This window comes from Colletotrichum chrysophilum (genome assembly GCF_026319265.1).
Source record: "Colletotrichum chrysophilum strain AFK26 chromosome Unknown scaffold_6, whole genome shotgun sequence".
NCBI classification, from domain to species: Eukaryota; Fungi; Ascomycota; class Sordariomycetes; order Glomerellales; family Glomerellaceae; genus Colletotrichum; species Colletotrichum chrysophilum.
In genome coordinates, this window is record NW_026517293.1 from 522132 (window position 1) to 537701 (window position 15570).

Consider the following 15570-nt stretch of genomic DNA (forward strand, 5'->3'; position numbering starts at 1 on the left):
TCAAGATGTTCATATCGATGTCAAGCTTTCCTAAACGCTCAACGTACACTCACACATGAATGAATGCCAATTATTAATTTGCACACAGCATCGTTAAGAGAATGATCCGTTTTCTTCTTATCTCTGCTTCAATCCCTGAGGCTCTTCGTGCCACTCTGGCCTGTTGTGCCATTGAGGCGAAGGGGCTCGTGGATCATGGGGTATGTACTCCGGGTGTTCATCAGCATGCGTTACGTGAACCTCGACCTCCTGAGTCCGCAGAATATTCATCTCCATCACCGTACCACGGTTCTCTCGCAACTGATCCTTCTTCACGATGCTCTCGCTTGACTCTGAGCGATCTCTCATTTCCGCGATAATGGTTATAGATGACTTCGCGGTATGCTTTTTGCTCCGTTGTGTCCCGTCGGTATCGGAGGTCTTGCTGTAATGCCATGTTCCATTGTCCGTCCCGCCATCAGATTGACTTCTTCCGCATGCCTTAACAACGCTGGCCTGGGCCTTATGCCAGTATTTCTCAAACAGACCATCCAAAACTGGCAGCGAAGCAGTCAACATTCCGAGCGATAGATCTAGACATGTCCACACCAAGACCTCAACATAATCCCAAGTAAAGTCGTTCGTCATCGTAGGTCGGATCTGACGTAGAAGGCCGCCGAGGACGGTCACGCCGCCAACTGCCCAGATAACGAAAAGACGAATCTTCTTCGCCCCGCCCATCCGGACTTTCCACAAGATGATGATTGGTGTGAGCAGCAGCGTGAGTCCCTGAGCAACATGGATGCCACTTAGGACCTTGGACTGTACCCCCAAGTCTATGCATACGGGCACGGGCTCGAGACGTCCACGCAAGGCCAAGTCCCATTGAACCGCTGGCGGATTGCAGGCGAATACGTTATAGAAAATTGCCAGCATCACATAGGCAACCAATGAGCCCATGAAAATGTCCCACGAAAACTGCCACCAGCGGTTGATGTGATCTGCCATTCGACGAATGAAGATGGCAATTGATAGCTTGATTATGCCCACAGCTACGTAGAATGTCGTCTTGCTAGTCATAGCAACGACCATGCCGAAGTTATACTGCTCGTACGTGACTTCCCACGTGTGGACGGCGGCCGCGCCTGCTGCGAGTGACGTGATCTGGGCTATTGGATAGACGAGTGCAACTAGCTACATGGGATAACAATCCATGTTAGCAATGACGAGCAGTCATCTTGAATTGCTTTCCACTTACTGCTGCGATGATTATTGTCCAGTCATCCCATCCGAATTGCATCGTCGAGCCCCTCTTCAACCTCAGTCCGACCCTCCCGGCCGTGGGAATCGCGATGGCCAGAATAACAAAGATGAGACCCGCCAGAATGCTGGATAGCCTCGTCTCGTATGTGTAGTCCGCCGGAGGTTTGGCTGCAAGAAAGTAACCCTTCATTGGGTTGGCATCATTCATCCCAACCATACGGAAAAGGCCTTTGATGATGTAGTAGTCGTGCCGTGTCGCAGGCGGCTGTCCCATGAAGGCTGAAAGCCCCGCGGCGGGGAGGCTGGCTGGATCATCTGGAATCGACTCGAACGCATCCGTGGATGCCATCACAGGCGAGGAGTTCGTGTGCCATTCGGTGGAAATGAATGCGGTAGGTAGGTCATCTCAGTCGCGCACGATGGGCAGCCTTATGGTTTTGAGCAAGTTGATTCAAATGTGAGTGCCACACCAAGACAAACTCTGACAGAAAAAAGCAACGGGCTGTCTGCGCCAGAAGATTTCGCTTCTGCACCAAAGATTATGGCTTGCTGTGCCAGATGGACACATTAGCGAGCCACACTATGCTGCAGTGGTATGATCTCAAATCTGCATGCGATGGCAAAAGCGGCAGCGTTTCCTTGAGCGCAGGAAGCCGTGCTCTTGGCTAACAGGGATTGTATTTCGGTCTCTTTTGAGGCAGACGCGTTCTTCGCGTTCTCCATCAGACCTCGTGGCCCCCAAGACTGTGCTCCTTCCAAGTCCAATCGAAGTGGCGACCATCTAAGGAGATAACTCAAGCCGGCTCGACGTTTTGCTTCAGTATCCTCAATGTCGAAATCTTGTTTTTACCTTCTCCCATCTTGGTCAAGACCAAAGAGACAATGTTCTGTGGATGAACTCCTTGCCCCTTGTGATGAGCGGAAACAGGGGCTCCGGGGAATGCGTCCGGATCTAGCGTGGCACCCGCCGGACCACTGTAGCCACGCAATGTGCATGCTAATTTCCCCTGATCCTTGCTTCTCCAGGCACTTGTTGGGCGTGCCCCTCACCGGTCACGATTCTGTGGAGTGATCCAACCGCGATTACCAGTGATTTTGCAAAGTGAAAATGGCCCATCGACATTGTTTACCAAAGAAGCAAGCAATTTCATACACAAGGTACAGGAGCCTAACCATGAAAGTCCTTGGTTCTGTTCACTAACCATTCTGCGAAAGCAAACTCTCCGCTTCTCGATCGGTCCGGGTCCACATCGTCGTCTTGCAGGTTGCCACACCCACAACTAATCGGCTACCTTACCTTCAAGAGTCGGACGTGTTGTATACGTCCCAATGATGCATCATACATGAGACAGGAAACATGAATCATTGGATATAGTGTAAGTCCGCATTATCTGTTCGTATCTTAAACAGCAGCAACGCTAGTCTAGGTCCCCAGTTTCTACCTCTTCTCACCCAGAGCAATGATCTCCGCCTCGATGGCCTGTCCAAACCCATCCGTTGTGCCCTTTCCTCCCAGGTCAGGGGTCATGATTGATGCCTCAGACCGGGCCAACACATTTTCAATCGCCCTGAGCACCAAAGAGGCAGCATCTGTGTATCCGTAGTGCTGAAGAAGCATTTGGCCAGCCCACACCATGCCGACAGGGTTGGCGATGCCCTTGCCATAGATATCCGGGGCACTGCCGTGCACCGGCTCGAAAAGACTGGGGAACTTGCCATCGGGGTTGATGTTGGCTGAAGGAGCAATACCGATAGTACCTGTGCAAGCGGGGCCCAGATCAGAGAGGATGTCTCCAAAGAGATTGCTGCCAACCACCACGTCGAAAATGTTTGGGCGTTGGACAAAGTGCGCGGTCAAAATGTCGATATGGTACTTGTCGAGGTTGACATCGGGGTAGTTCTTGGACATCTCTGCAACGCGGGAGTCCCAGTAGGGCATGGTGATGCTGATGCCGTTGCTCTTTGTAGCACTGGTAAGGCGCTTGCGGGGTCTGCTCTGAGCAAGGTCGAATGCATAGCGGAGAACCCTGTCGACGCCCACTCTGGTCATGACAGTCTCCTGGATGACAGTCTCTCTGTCGGTTCCCTCAAACATTTTGCCGCCAATGCTACTATACTCGCCCTCGGTGTTCTCACGCACGATCCAGAAGTCGATATCGCCGGGCTTTCGGTTGGCGAGGGGCGACTTAACGCCGGGCATCAAGCGGCACGGGCGGAGGTTGATGTACTGGTCGAATTCGCGGCGGAACTTGAGCAAGCTTCCCCACAGTGAGACATCGTCGGCGACTTGGCTAGGCATGCCCACGGCACCGAAGTAGATGGCGTCAAACTTGAGGAGAGTTTCCTTCCAGTCAGATGGCATCATCTCGCCATGCTTCTCGTAGTAATCGCAGCTCGCAAAGTCGAAGGTCTCGAACTGCAGAGAGAGACCAAAGACTTTGGCGGCGGCTTCAAGAGCGCGGACACCCCATGGCATGACTTCCTTGCCGATGCCATCTCCGGGAATAACGGCGATTTTGAGCGTTTGAGGGGCCATTGTTGTTGGTTGGTGCTGGTAATGACTGGGGTCTGGTAGATCTGACTTTGGATTATTCGTAGAAAATCGGTATGACGGTTTATAATTGCCACGAAGATTGGAGCCGTTTGACGATATCGGAGGATGTTGTTTCCGTGGAAAATGTCGTCGCCGCATTACGCCCGCTGCATTTCGGGGATGAGGGGATGTGGTCGCTTAAATATTTGGCCGCGGCTTCTTAGTCCCGCGCCAGCGACGTCACTGGCGGCAGCTCTCAACAACTCACTCGTCTGACATGTCCGAAAAGCCGAGGGCCTGTTGGTAAATTTTCAATGGAACTTCGGCTTTGTGTGCGAGCTAAACTGCATGTTTCGGCCACTTATACAAGTAGGCAAACTAGCACAGCACTGATGTCCAAGAAGTACGTGAAACTCGCACACAAACTTCGTGATCTATCCGGTATTTGGCATTGTAACACTTTCAAAACTTCATTAAACCTCGATTCAAAATGGTCAAAGTTGCTGTACTCGGAGCCTCTGGGCAAATTGGCCAGCCATTGAGTCTTTTGCTCAAGTCGGTACGTCAAGACGTATTTATACTCTATGTGTCTTTACACTGACGACACGGTCTTAAAGAGCCCTCTAGTGTCAGACCTCAGGCTTTATGATGTAGTGCACGCTGTGGGCGTGGCAACTGACCTTAACCACATTGATACTCCCGCTCCAGTCAAGGGCTACCTGCCTGAAAATGACGGCCTGCAAAAAGCTCTGTCAGGTGCAGAGGTTGTTCTGATCTCGGCCGGTAAGCTCTACTCCTACGAACTGGGAATTATAAGACACTGACAGGGGGCATTAGGCATTGCTAGAAAGCCTGGAATGACTCGTGATGGTAAGTCTTTCTTGTCAAATAGACGTGTTGATAGTGACCTGACACTTTCAAGACCTTTTCAAGACCAATGCCAGCATCATTGCGGACCTTGCTACCGATGTCGCAAAATTTTGCCCAACAGCCTTTGTCGGCATCATCACCAATCCTGTCAACAGCACTGTCCCCATTGCCGCTGAGGTGCTCAAGAAGAACGGCGTTTTCAACCCTCAACGTTTGTTTGGTGTGACAACTTTGGATGTGGTCCGAGGATCTAAGTTCGTGGCCGACGTCCTTGAAAACGACCCTCGGCAACTCAAGGTCCCGGTTGTCGGTGGCCACTCCGGCGCGACGATTCTGCCATTGATCAGCCAGTCTGAGCCCAAGGTTCAGCTGAGCCAAGAGCAGATTGAAGCCATCACCCACAGTAAGGAAATCGCCGCCTATAAAGAAGACTCAATCTGACATGCCTACCAAGGGGTGCAATTTGGCGGAGATGAAATCGTCAAGGCGAAGGCCGGTGCTGGCTCTGCAACCACATGCATGGCTTACGCCGGATTCCGGTAGGTGTCTTCCTGGATCATGTTGGGAAACGGATGTGACTGACGCGGGATGTAGATTCGCCCAGGCGATTATCAAGGCAGCCCAAAGTCAGACTGGCATCGTAGAGCCCGCGTATGTGTATCTGCCTGGTGTACCGGGCGGTGATGCCGTATCCAAGGAGCTCGGCGTTGAATACTTTGCTGTTCCTGTGAGCTTCGGTGCCAATGGTGCTGAGACTGCTCATCCCATCGGCTCTCTTTCTGATTATGAGACGAAGCTTCTCAAGATTGCTGTGGACGAGCTGAAGGGCAACGTCAAGAAGGGAGAGGACTTTGCGCGAGCTTAGAATGTGTTATAGACAGAAAATAGCTTGATATAAAGACTTTTCTTTTGCAAAGATCCATTTTAAAAATCAACTCCTAACTCCGGGTATCTCTAATGGATCTCATGAAGCTTGAATTTACATCCCAGTACCGGCATCATTTACAATATCTATAAGAGATCCCCATGTTGCTCCGTCGAACATGTCGAAAATGTTGTCCGTGTGCCCATACTGATCCATTTGGCCCTGGGCGGTTCTCTGTCGATCTGGAAATGTCGTGGGAATTTGTGAGAAATATGTGCTCATGTTAGAGGCGTTGTTCTGAAAGCTCATGTCCTGGGAAGTTCCAAAGAGGGTCGCCTCTCCCGTGCTGAAACCTGGGGAAAATGTGGTCATTTGTTGGTGTGAGCTGGGAATATGTTGCGGGGTTTCCATGTTGTAGTAGAAGTTGTCGCTTCGGCTGTCGTGAAATCTGACGCTTCGCTGGGCGGAATGGGGCAATGGTGTCCTTGATCTGTTCTGTGCGATCGCATGTGAGGATCGAGAAGATCGCCCATGAGCCCGGTCTAGACGTCCACGAAGTCCCGCAGATGGGGCTTGTGTCATTTGCCGTTTTGTTGTCCGTGGACTTCCATCACTATTAGTCGGAATTGGGCTCGGTGTCTCATCCCCTTCGGTGCGGGTTCTCTTATGCCCCTTGGATCTGTGCTCAATGTTGTCCAGCAGCACAGACAAAACTCCTTTGCAGTCCTTAGCCATACGCCATCGGTTTTCCATGACCGTCAGTAACTTCAGAACGGTACGAATATCGCTAAGAAGTATTCAGTTAAGTTGATCAAGACAAATGGTAGAAGACAGGACTTACGACTTAGCTCTAGAGAGACTGTATGACTTCACACGAGCTGCAAGCGCCAGCACGAGACCGCTCATCCAGACGGCAGACATGTAGCCGGGCCAAAACAACGGTCCTCCGGTCTGGTGATACTGATCGACAGTTGGTACAATGGCCTTAGCGGCACTGATGCATGTTTGTAGTGCCGCACGAAACTCGGCACATCTTGAGTCCAATGACAGCGACGGTCTGTTGAGTAGAAGGACAGTGTAATGATAGGTGATGTATGGGAAGACGGTTGGATCTGGAGTGAGCTCTGGAATGTTCATGAGGGTTGGACCGGGTCGTGGTTCTGTGAGGTCGTTGCCCCAGGCAGCAACGTCGGCCTTGAGGAAAAGTATCGTCTGGTTGTTCATGTCCCGAGCATGTATGGACCTATGAAATACATCTAGGACTCGTCCAACCAGCTGCGAATGTCTTACATGGTTTTGAAGGACGTTCTGGGTCTCTTGACGGTGGCGAAGAATGGCGGCAGCTTTGGCTGAACTGGCGTTTGCTTCGCTATTTGGAGCTGCGTTTTGATCCCCTTCTTCCACTTCTGTTGATGAATCTGAATCGTACTCTCCTTTGTCTCGGGATTTCGCACATCTTTCGGGGTGGTTGGCTGGAAGATGTAGTATCGTGTTGTCTGCTGCAGCACTTGCGGGAGAAAGTGCGGATTGCGCGACAGGTTCGTGAAGATCCCTATGCCCTGGAGGGCATACATCGATATCTGAGTCTTGAATGCCGCTAGGGTGGCCCAGAGACTGGCTCACGAATCGATCTAGAACATAAAAGCTCCAGAAAATGCGCTTGCGCATGGATCGTTCATCTGGAGATAGGTGGCCATATCGAACGGGGCAGCGATGCATGCCGGACTGGAATATGGACTTTGAAATAAGACCACCGACGGACGACGCATGTCGAAGAGACATGACGGATATAAAGTACACTTGAGCGCTAAGAAGCGCCTGGATGGAACAGGCATCGCTCCGTAGAGCCAAGAGGCTCAGGGTGGGTAGTAGATCGGAGCTTGATCGGATCCCTGCAGATCCTATGTCCACTGCGACGTCGCTATCGAGTCTCGCAATGCTGAAGATGCATCTGAAGATGACTAGACGGCTGAGAGACGCAACATTGCGTCGGTCATGCTCGGTAGAGGCGTACAGAGCGTCCAATTCGGCGAGGCATTCGGGGCCTTGCAAGAAAGGAACTAAAGGGTGCCAAATTCTGAAGTATGTCATCACGAGCTTCCTGGCGGTTGAATAGTCCGGTAGTTTGCTCATATCATTGATGAAGTCGGAACCGGTAGAAAATGGGGAGAGGTGATCGTGCGACTGTGGGTGAGATTCATGGTGGCCCGCGTTGTCCGCATTCTCGTCTGGCTCGGTCTCATCATCTCCTCCGGCCCCGACAATGCAATCTTCTGGTGATGGATCATCGCGAAGTTCTGCGCCCACGTCATTGGTCCGCTGGTTGGCGTCTGCTGTTGCGCTGGTTTGTGCGGAAAATGCTCGTCTCACGGTGTTGATAAAGTAGACACCAGAGGAGCTGCCAACGAACTGGCTCTCGCCGTTGGCAAGTGCTCTGAGACTCCCAATCTCCGGCATGATTTTGAGTTATGTTCGAGGCGAAGACTTCTGCATTGGGCTGCTCGGCGTTTTGGCGATCATGTCCCTGAAGGTGGCTCATTCAGCGAGAGTAGGAGATGCGAAAATGACCGGTTTACAGCGTAGCCGGTTGTCGGTGGGCTGTTGCGGGGTTAGATTTGTCCGCACGCCAGACGCGCTCAAACCCGGGCATCCGTGCCCCGTGATGTCGGCGTTAATGACTACATTAGCTAGTCATGTAACATTTAAGCCGAGGATGAGATGCACCTGCAACCTGGAAAGTTTATGTCAGAGGAACTTGGGCTATTGAAGTCGTAGACAACCCAATTTTGGTTGAGGAAAAGCTACTGTGTGGTTCACGATTTCGCAACGCTTATTTACTAATACAATCCACAATATTTTATGGGAGCCAGCGATCGCAAACTTGAGCATGGTGTTTATTTCTACCAAAGAAAGGCACTTTCGTAACTTTCTGAAGGTTGCGTTTGTGAGGACTCTTGAGCACCCCTTGGAGGTTCTGCCAACGTGTGGTTCTCGAACATCATTCCTCCTATGCCTTGAATCTGTTCCCCAGACACTCCATCCATTGGCTCAACGGCCTCAAAGCCCGCCCGCTCGCGATCTGGAGTCGCAGCAGAGAGGTTTGAGGTCGGACTTGAAGACTCAACAGCAGCAGATCTTAAATTAAATGGGCTGAGGGGAGTTTCCAACGCCTGCGTGGTTTCGTCGTGGTATTCGTCGTCGCTGTCGAGGTCCTGGATGTGGCTGGCAGCGACTTGAATTGACTCTGACCGGGGCGATGCGACAGAATTCGATGACTTGTCCTCAGCCCAGCGCTGGATTTCTTGTGCTGAGTTGAGAGGAAATTTTGCCCAATAGACAGGACCGAATCTTTCTCGTCTTGCTACTTCCGCAGCGCGGGTGTCTTTTTCATTACCCGAATTGGGCATGCGGAGTTCAGTTAAAGCAGAGTTCAACTGCGCCTCTGAGCACTGTGACAGTAAGGCACAAAGAACGTTTTCCGTCTCTAGCAATCGCTTCTCCATGGTGTTTATGTAGTGTTTCGGGGGGCCCCTACGTTTCAGTCCTGTTAGTAATTCGGCTTTGGAAGTATGAGATAACCTACCGTTTGCGCGGTTCAGGCCACTGGCAGACAAGGTTGTTGATGCCACATTGTGCACACCTTGGTCTAGATGTTGATGTTAAGCTTAGCCGTGGTGAAAATTTCAAGATGCAGGAAAAGCCATATCACCGACCTCTCACCGCTGCACTTGGAGAGATAGTCAGCATCACTCAGCCATATGGCAGGAAATTGAGTCCGTACCTTGTGTTTCTTGGCCCTGCAAGCAAGACATGCCCCACTACTTCGGGACGTCTTGGACGTTTGGTTATTCTTGAGTCTTGGGTCCGGCATCGCAGTTGTCGGATAATAGCAGCCGAGATCGGTTATTGGGTAATTGGCGTATCTGGCGTAAGACGACCAAGATTTGGGGTTGGGGAGCATACGCGGGATAAACATGGAGATGGGAGGCTTGTGATCGCTTAATGTTTCACCCGCGGACAAAGGGAAGCCCGCGGCCAAGTCGCACACAGGCTTCAGGGTCCACACACGATGCGGACGGCACCAGAAATGAAGAATGGGACACCTACGTCATTTCAAGGACCAAATATCATCTTAATCCTAAGGCAATAGGTCAATTGTGTTGATGATCTGATGCACTCAAGCGGCAAGTTGCTCGGGAACAATCGTCAACAGCTCTTCCACGCACACACCCCGCCTGGCGTTCTCCATACCCAGCAGTTCCATCTGCTTCAGGGTCTCATGAGTGTGCGTTCCCATGTGAGGCACGAGCAATGCGCGCTCGTTCTTGACCAATCGCTCATCAACAATGGGCTCCTTCTCATAAACATCCAGTCCGACAGCAGCAACATGGCCCTCGTCAAGCGCGGCAGCCATGGCAGCTTCGTCAATGACTGCACCTCGAGCAGTGTTGATAATCACTACACCGGGCTTCATCTTGGCTATCTCCTCCGGCCCAATCAGATGGGTAGTCGCCGCTGAGAGAGGAACATGCACAGAAATGATGTCGCTCGTGCGGAGGAGCTCGTCGAATGAGACGTAAGGGGTTCCTGCAGCGAGCTCGTCTGAGAGTGGCTTGCGGTTATGGTAGATGGCGTTGAGGCCGAACGGCTCCGCCCGACGCTTGACTGCACGCCCAATGCGGCCCATCCCGAGAATGCCTAGTGTCTTGCCCTGGGGATCATGTCCAAAGTCGAGACCCTTCTTGAAGTCTCCCCTTCGCAAGTTGCTTAAGCCGGGATTCACTTGGCGGAGGGCCCCGAGAAGAAGGAAGATGGTCAAATCAGCAGTCGCGTTGGTGACCGGGTCAGGCGCGTAAGTGACGGTGATCTTGCGCTTGGAGCAAGCGTCTACATCGATCTGGTCATAGCCAGCGCCGGTGTGGCAGATGTACTTGAGCGAAGGTGGGAGTTGACTGACGAATTCTTCGTCAAACTTTCCAGCAACCTACCCAGAGTCAGGTGAAGGGACAGCCACATATGATTGAGAGAACTTACAGCCCCACTGGCAGATGTTCTCCATATAGCCTGAATGTCCTGATACTTGCTTTTCAGATCGCTGAAGAATTCCGCCCGTGACTTGCTTGTGACTACCTCGGGGGTAGCAACGGTCTTTAGGGCCTCGTATTCTGCCACGGCGTGGCGAACAGGGTTGAAGAACAGGATGCGGGGTTTCGTTTGAGACATGATTGATCGATTGATCCTTGAGGTGAACACTCTCATTGTAATGAAAACATGGGCTTAGACTGTGAAGACCTCTGAACATATACCGACGAGAAGGTATTGTCGTTTGGGCATTACGTCGCGGGGTTGGATGACAAGGTGCAACTCGAGAATCTGGCGAGGGGAGATAGAGTGCCGCGGCTAAACATTTAGGCGAGCATGCCGCGGCGGACGCCTCGGTCTATCAGTTTCCGATGCCTTTCTACTGACAAACTAAGTCTGCTGTGCCGTGAATTAGGCAGTGATGAGGGGGAAGATAGAATTTCTATTGACAACTAAAGCTGAATTTTTGGACTCGCAGGCTGGTGTTGCCAGGCTCTCAATGAGAGTGGACTGAATTGCTGTTACATGCGCGAGCAGGATGTCACCACCATAGGCCACAAAGATCATTGCGTAAATCTCAGCCGTTATGTAAAACCGAACGTTTGAGGTTGTTATTAGTCTTCTTGACTCCCTCTTCTGGACGTTAATATAAATTTCATGTGTACTTCACGCTATGATATGTCTCTCGCCAAATGTAGGAGCGTGAAATAAATTTGGCACCTTCCATCTGAAAATAGTGTTAACAAAGCATCCATAAGTTTACAAAAACAGCCTATCCATAGGTGATTACGCGTGGGAACACCCTAGATCTCTTGTCCAATTAGTACTCACAGTTTCCTTCCTTAAAGCAAAAGATGGCGTCGCAATATGAAGAACACAATGTTCAAAGTCATCCCCCCCCCCCCCTGGGTCGTACATATCCGCAGCTTTTGGAAGGCCGAGTAGCAGGTATGGTAGTCTGTCTTCTGCGTCCATCCGCTAGCAGACTAGGTTGACTATTTTGACAAAGATACGTCCGGCGGGTTCGAGCTGTGGGTGATGTTTGCGGACAGAGGTCTCTTGCCTAACAACACGTCGCTCGTTCGAACCAGCTCGAGTACGTGAATCGAATCGCTCGTCGATCGCAGTCCACAGCCTCTTCAAGCGGTCGAGCGCATAAATAACGTATAAGTTCGCGCAAGTCCTCGTTCGCCTCTTCGAGCCGCTCATATCGTTTTCGGAGCGGGTCCAGGCGCGACATAGCCGGTTCGGTGTCCCATTCGCAGTCACCTCCCTGAATGGAGCACCGGAAGCAAGTTGGCCGAGTGTCAGTGCACTGCGATTCGGAGAGCAGGATCTCAGCAAAAGCAATGGTCGATGTTGCTCTAAGGCAGATTGTTATGTTGATGGAATCGGTCCCAGATGGGAGTCATTAGCGCAATAACCTCTGATCGTGCGGCTGGTATCGTTGGATACCCAGCTGAACACCATTATCCTATCTGATACTCGACCTTAACAGCGAGGCAACTAGCTCCTATAAGTGTCTTCAGGTAACGGCTTTTTCCTTAAGTAAATTAAAGATGACTCCCAATCTACCGCAGTGTTAATATAGGGGCGAAATACTCTCAATTTCCTCTTTCGACATTGTAAACAAGCAGCTTGGACTGGCTGCCTGAGCGGTCTGAGTGGACGTTCAGGCCTCGAGATGATTTGGGGGATATTTTGGGCTGGGCCCGGCAGTAAAGGCTTGTAAGCTACCGCTGGTCTATACGATTCTGTCGGGCTATTCGGGCTGTGACCACCTGCCACATTCACTTTCACGCCGATGTACGGCAGGAGTATGCTGTCATTGATAAGGAGTTGTCGGTAAGCTACATGTTTTATCGTTGAGTGAATACGGATGCCTCCTTGCTGCTGAGCGGATTTCAAAGACTCAATTTTTGCCGACAAGCAACAAACAGCGGGAATAGGCCCGCGTCGATTGCTGCAAACAAGCTTCCTTTCGACTTTGCTTCACTGGTTCATCTACAAGCTAAAGGCCCCAACCGATTCGTAGATTCCTAGTTTACAATGAAAAATTTGGGGCCGAGGCCACTCCAGTCAATGGGTACCTTAACTGATGATAACCGAAATCTTCCAAATTGTGAAGTCGATCCTGAGCATTAGGCTTCATGCTGCCGGGTTGGAAGGATGTTTCCGACAGCTTGCACTCGTTTATGTACTTCTTCAACCCTTGCTTTCAGTGGGCATGAACACAATTATGTACTCGTCATCCTGGGAGGTAGCCGTGTTGCTGCTGCGGGTACTTTTCCCGTGTGGGACAACGTTTGCCTCCCAATCAGCATGGAAGTATTGTAGGATCCACTGCGGTCACCTCGAAATAGTCCCAGAGATGGCAGGGGAAGAAATATCGAGAATGAGCGAAGTCGTCTCGCGGCGTTGCAGCTTGTATCCCTCAGCGGTAGCCTGTAAGGCACTTCAACCAGCATTTTTTTGTATCGTAGCTAAGTATATCGGTCATTCTGCAAGCAAGGCTGTCGTCTAGTCAAAATGTTGACCCTTCTTTGTGCTCTTATCCTCATGTAGGTACGGGGAGCACATCGAGCAGTTCTCTGAAGTTGGCGCTGCTCAGCTCGAACCGTGTAGGTATCGGCGAATGAAAATCAAGACCAACCGGAGCGACCTCTCCGCGTACCACTCTGTTATCTCGACTAGGCTTGTGCTGCAGCCTCAAATCACCCGCAAGCTACCTGTCCGACCCCCAGCCCATCAAGTCCGAAATGGAAGTTAGCTGCGCTGAGAACGCCGTTCTTTGAGTTAAGTCCCACTATTTTCGTCTATCAGTTGTCCATCCCTCCTCGGATTCCCCATTATGCTCTTTTGATTGGTCTCCGCGAGGAGGCTGGCGTATTGGCCGTGAGACATGCACCCGGGCCCGGTCCCGAGCACCTCGGACTAACTCGGGTGTCGTATCCACAAAACGCGGATGTTCGCCGGCCCCATACCAGTCCGCCCCTGCTTTGGCAACAGATCCCTCTGCACAGCATATTGGATCCTTGGAGGCGTTACGAGTTTACGGAGTACGAGTCCGAGGTCTCCATTCAACAAACTATGATGTCATTCATCCCAGCCCATGCGGCTGTTCGCGAAACGTTTACCCCTTATGGACAATGTGTTGTCTCCTACTGGGTCCGGATGAGGGCCCGCAGCTCTGTGGACAGGGGCATGAAGACCGGCGCTTGATGCGTTGATGGCGTAGACACTCGTGTATGGTGTACTGCGTAAGTAGTAAACGAATATAGGTAGTATGCGGAACTCGTGCCTGTTGGCGCTATGCTAAGTTGAGAGGTCAAGATTCATAGTCTTAACATGGGTTTGGAAGGCGCCCCAGAATCATTATCATCAATGTGCCACGTGCAGTGCTGATTGCAGATGATTTGTTCTAGCTAAAGCTGCCTCGGTGCGATTGTGGGACATCAGAGTGGAGGAGGCCAATCCAGAGTGAGGTGCAGACAGGAATGCCCCAGCGGGGCCGATACCACAGCCGTTGCTTCTGCATCGTTGTGATGTTGTACTCACCGACGCCACCTCATGCTGGACCCCCACCATCTCCAGGAGCAGGCTTCCGACTCTGCATTCTCGAAGTCAAGTCGCTTAGCCGAACCCCATGTTCTGCATGGCCCCTCACCCCTTCGGAGACCCTGCGCGAAGGTACGCGAAAGCTGATTGGCACATCTTCCGACATACTCTCGTCCAGCTGCAATAACCCCTCGAACGATAATTTTGCCGCCTCTGGTATTTGGTCTTCTCTATCCATCGCAATTACCGAAAGACCTCGTAATAGTTGCCACGCGAGCGGGAAGTAATGTGTGCGATCCCGTATCAATCGACACGTCCTAGCAAACAGGTTCCGCGACCCTAGGTGCCTTAGGATCCCAGCAAGAGTGGCAGCGATGTTGAAAAGGAAGTGCAGTATCATCGGCGAACCGTACCTAACAGAATAAGCTCGATCGTGATCTTCGATGCCCTCGATACTGCGCTCGCATTGCGCAAACAGAAGGTCGGCGACGGTGTCATCGGCAGGGAACGGTGTTTCTGGCTTTAGAGGACGCAGGATGGCCACGGCTACTTGGCATTCGTAGGCTCTTCTCTATTCATTAGCTGAGAGTGCAACAAGCTGACTGAATCGGGCAGTAGAAGTTCCCACCTGAAGTACAAGCCGTGTAAATCGGAATCTTCTTTAGACCCCAGCTTGTGATTTTCCGAGCCTAGCTGCGAGAGCAACGTGGCAAACTGGCGCCGTATTCGAAAGTCATCATCGATATTCATTTGATACTCGACCATGCCACAGTTGTATTCCATTATGTCGTTGAACGTCGCAGATAAGTCACACGTCGCTTCTAGGACCATCGCGTTTCGGATCATCGTGACTCGGCATTCTTCATCCGGGAGTTTTGCAGCATGACGGGTATCCCCGTCAAAGAAATGCCGAAAGTTGGGAGGCTTGGAAAGGGCGGATGGTCGAAGATAGGAGAAGGCGGAAATGCTAGGGCAAAGATTGTCAGTTGACCCTGCTCTGGGAATCGCCTCGGCAGCAGTGTTCGCCAACCTTTCAAAACAGTACATTCCCCACAAAGCCTTCGATGCGGCTCGTTCGTCTCGGTCATTAGTTCCCAAGCTGCCCTTGACTTCCGATTGTAGGGTGTGCGCCATATCGCAGGCAGCGAGCTGATACTGTGTGGCCGATGTTTCCATCCCCAATGCCAGTGTCGTCAGGTACATGATGAACAAAGCCTGGGCGGTGGTCAACAGCGCCTCTCCACGTTCGAGTTCCCATTGTCGTCTGGCTTCGTTGAGAAATAGCATCCTCAAATCGCACCCGTTTGCTCGTCCGAAGGTTTCTGCACGTTCTGAGGTATGCTTGAGATCCCAACGATTAGCTACGAAACAGCCTCCACCGCGAAATTGCCGCAGCAGGACCCCCGGAAGACTCGTGACA

The 15570-nt window shown here is 51.6% G+C and overlaps 5 protein-coding genes across 5 annotated transcripts; 1 reads left to right on the top strand and 4 right to left on the bottom strand.

The window, feature by feature from the left end:
- Positions 1 to 117: 117 nt before the first annotated feature.
- COL26b_001472 (uncharacterized protein) lies at positions 118 to 1591 on the bottom strand (the record flags this gene model as incomplete). The annotated part of the gene is made up of 2 exons (XM_053174421.1): positions 118 to 1143; positions 1238 to 1591. 2 exons carry the CDS (start codon positions 1589 to 1591, stop codon positions 118 to 120), a joined length of 1380 nt encoding a protein of 459 aa, XP_053041731.1.
- Positions 1592 to 2680: 1089 nt separating this feature from the next.
- On the bottom strand, positions 2681 to 3778 carry COL26b_001473 (uncharacterized protein; the record flags this gene model as incomplete). The annotated part of the gene is made up of 1 exon (XM_053174422.1): positions 2681 to 3778. One exon carries the CDS (start codon positions 3776 to 3778, stop codon positions 2681 to 2683), a length of 1098 nt encoding a protein of 365 aa, XP_053041732.1.
- Positions 3779 to 4265: 487 nt separating this feature from the next.
- COL26b_001474 (uncharacterized protein) lies at positions 4266 to 5510 on the top strand (the record flags this gene model as incomplete). The annotated part of the gene is made up of 6 exons (XM_053174423.1): positions 4266 to 4334; positions 4393 to 4558; positions 4613 to 4645; positions 4698 to 5048; positions 5100 to 5184; positions 5240 to 5510. The coding sequence occupies 6 exons, from the start codon at positions 4266 to 4268 to the stop codon at positions 5508 to 5510; spliced, it is 975 nt and encodes a 324-aa protein (XP_053041733.1).
- Positions 5511 to 6347: 837 nt separating this feature from the next.
- COL26b_001475 (uncharacterized protein) lies at positions 6348 to 7967 on the bottom strand (the record flags this gene model as incomplete). Its single annotated transcript, XM_053174424.1, has 3 exons — positions 6348 to 6753; positions 6801 to 7009; positions 7083 to 7967. The coding sequence occupies 3 exons, from the start codon at positions 7965 to 7967 to the stop codon at positions 6348 to 6350; spliced, it is 1500 nt and encodes a 499-aa protein (XP_053041734.1).
- A 1720-nt stretch (positions 7968 to 9687) lies between these two features.
- On the bottom strand, positions 9688 to 10733 carry COL26b_001476 (uncharacterized protein; the record flags this gene model as incomplete). Its single annotated transcript, XM_053174425.1, has 2 exons — positions 9688 to 10494; positions 10545 to 10733. 2 exons carry the CDS (start codon positions 10731 to 10733, stop codon positions 9688 to 9690), a joined length of 996 nt encoding a protein of 331 aa, XP_053041735.1.
- Positions 10734 to 15570: the final 4837 nt, after the last annotated feature.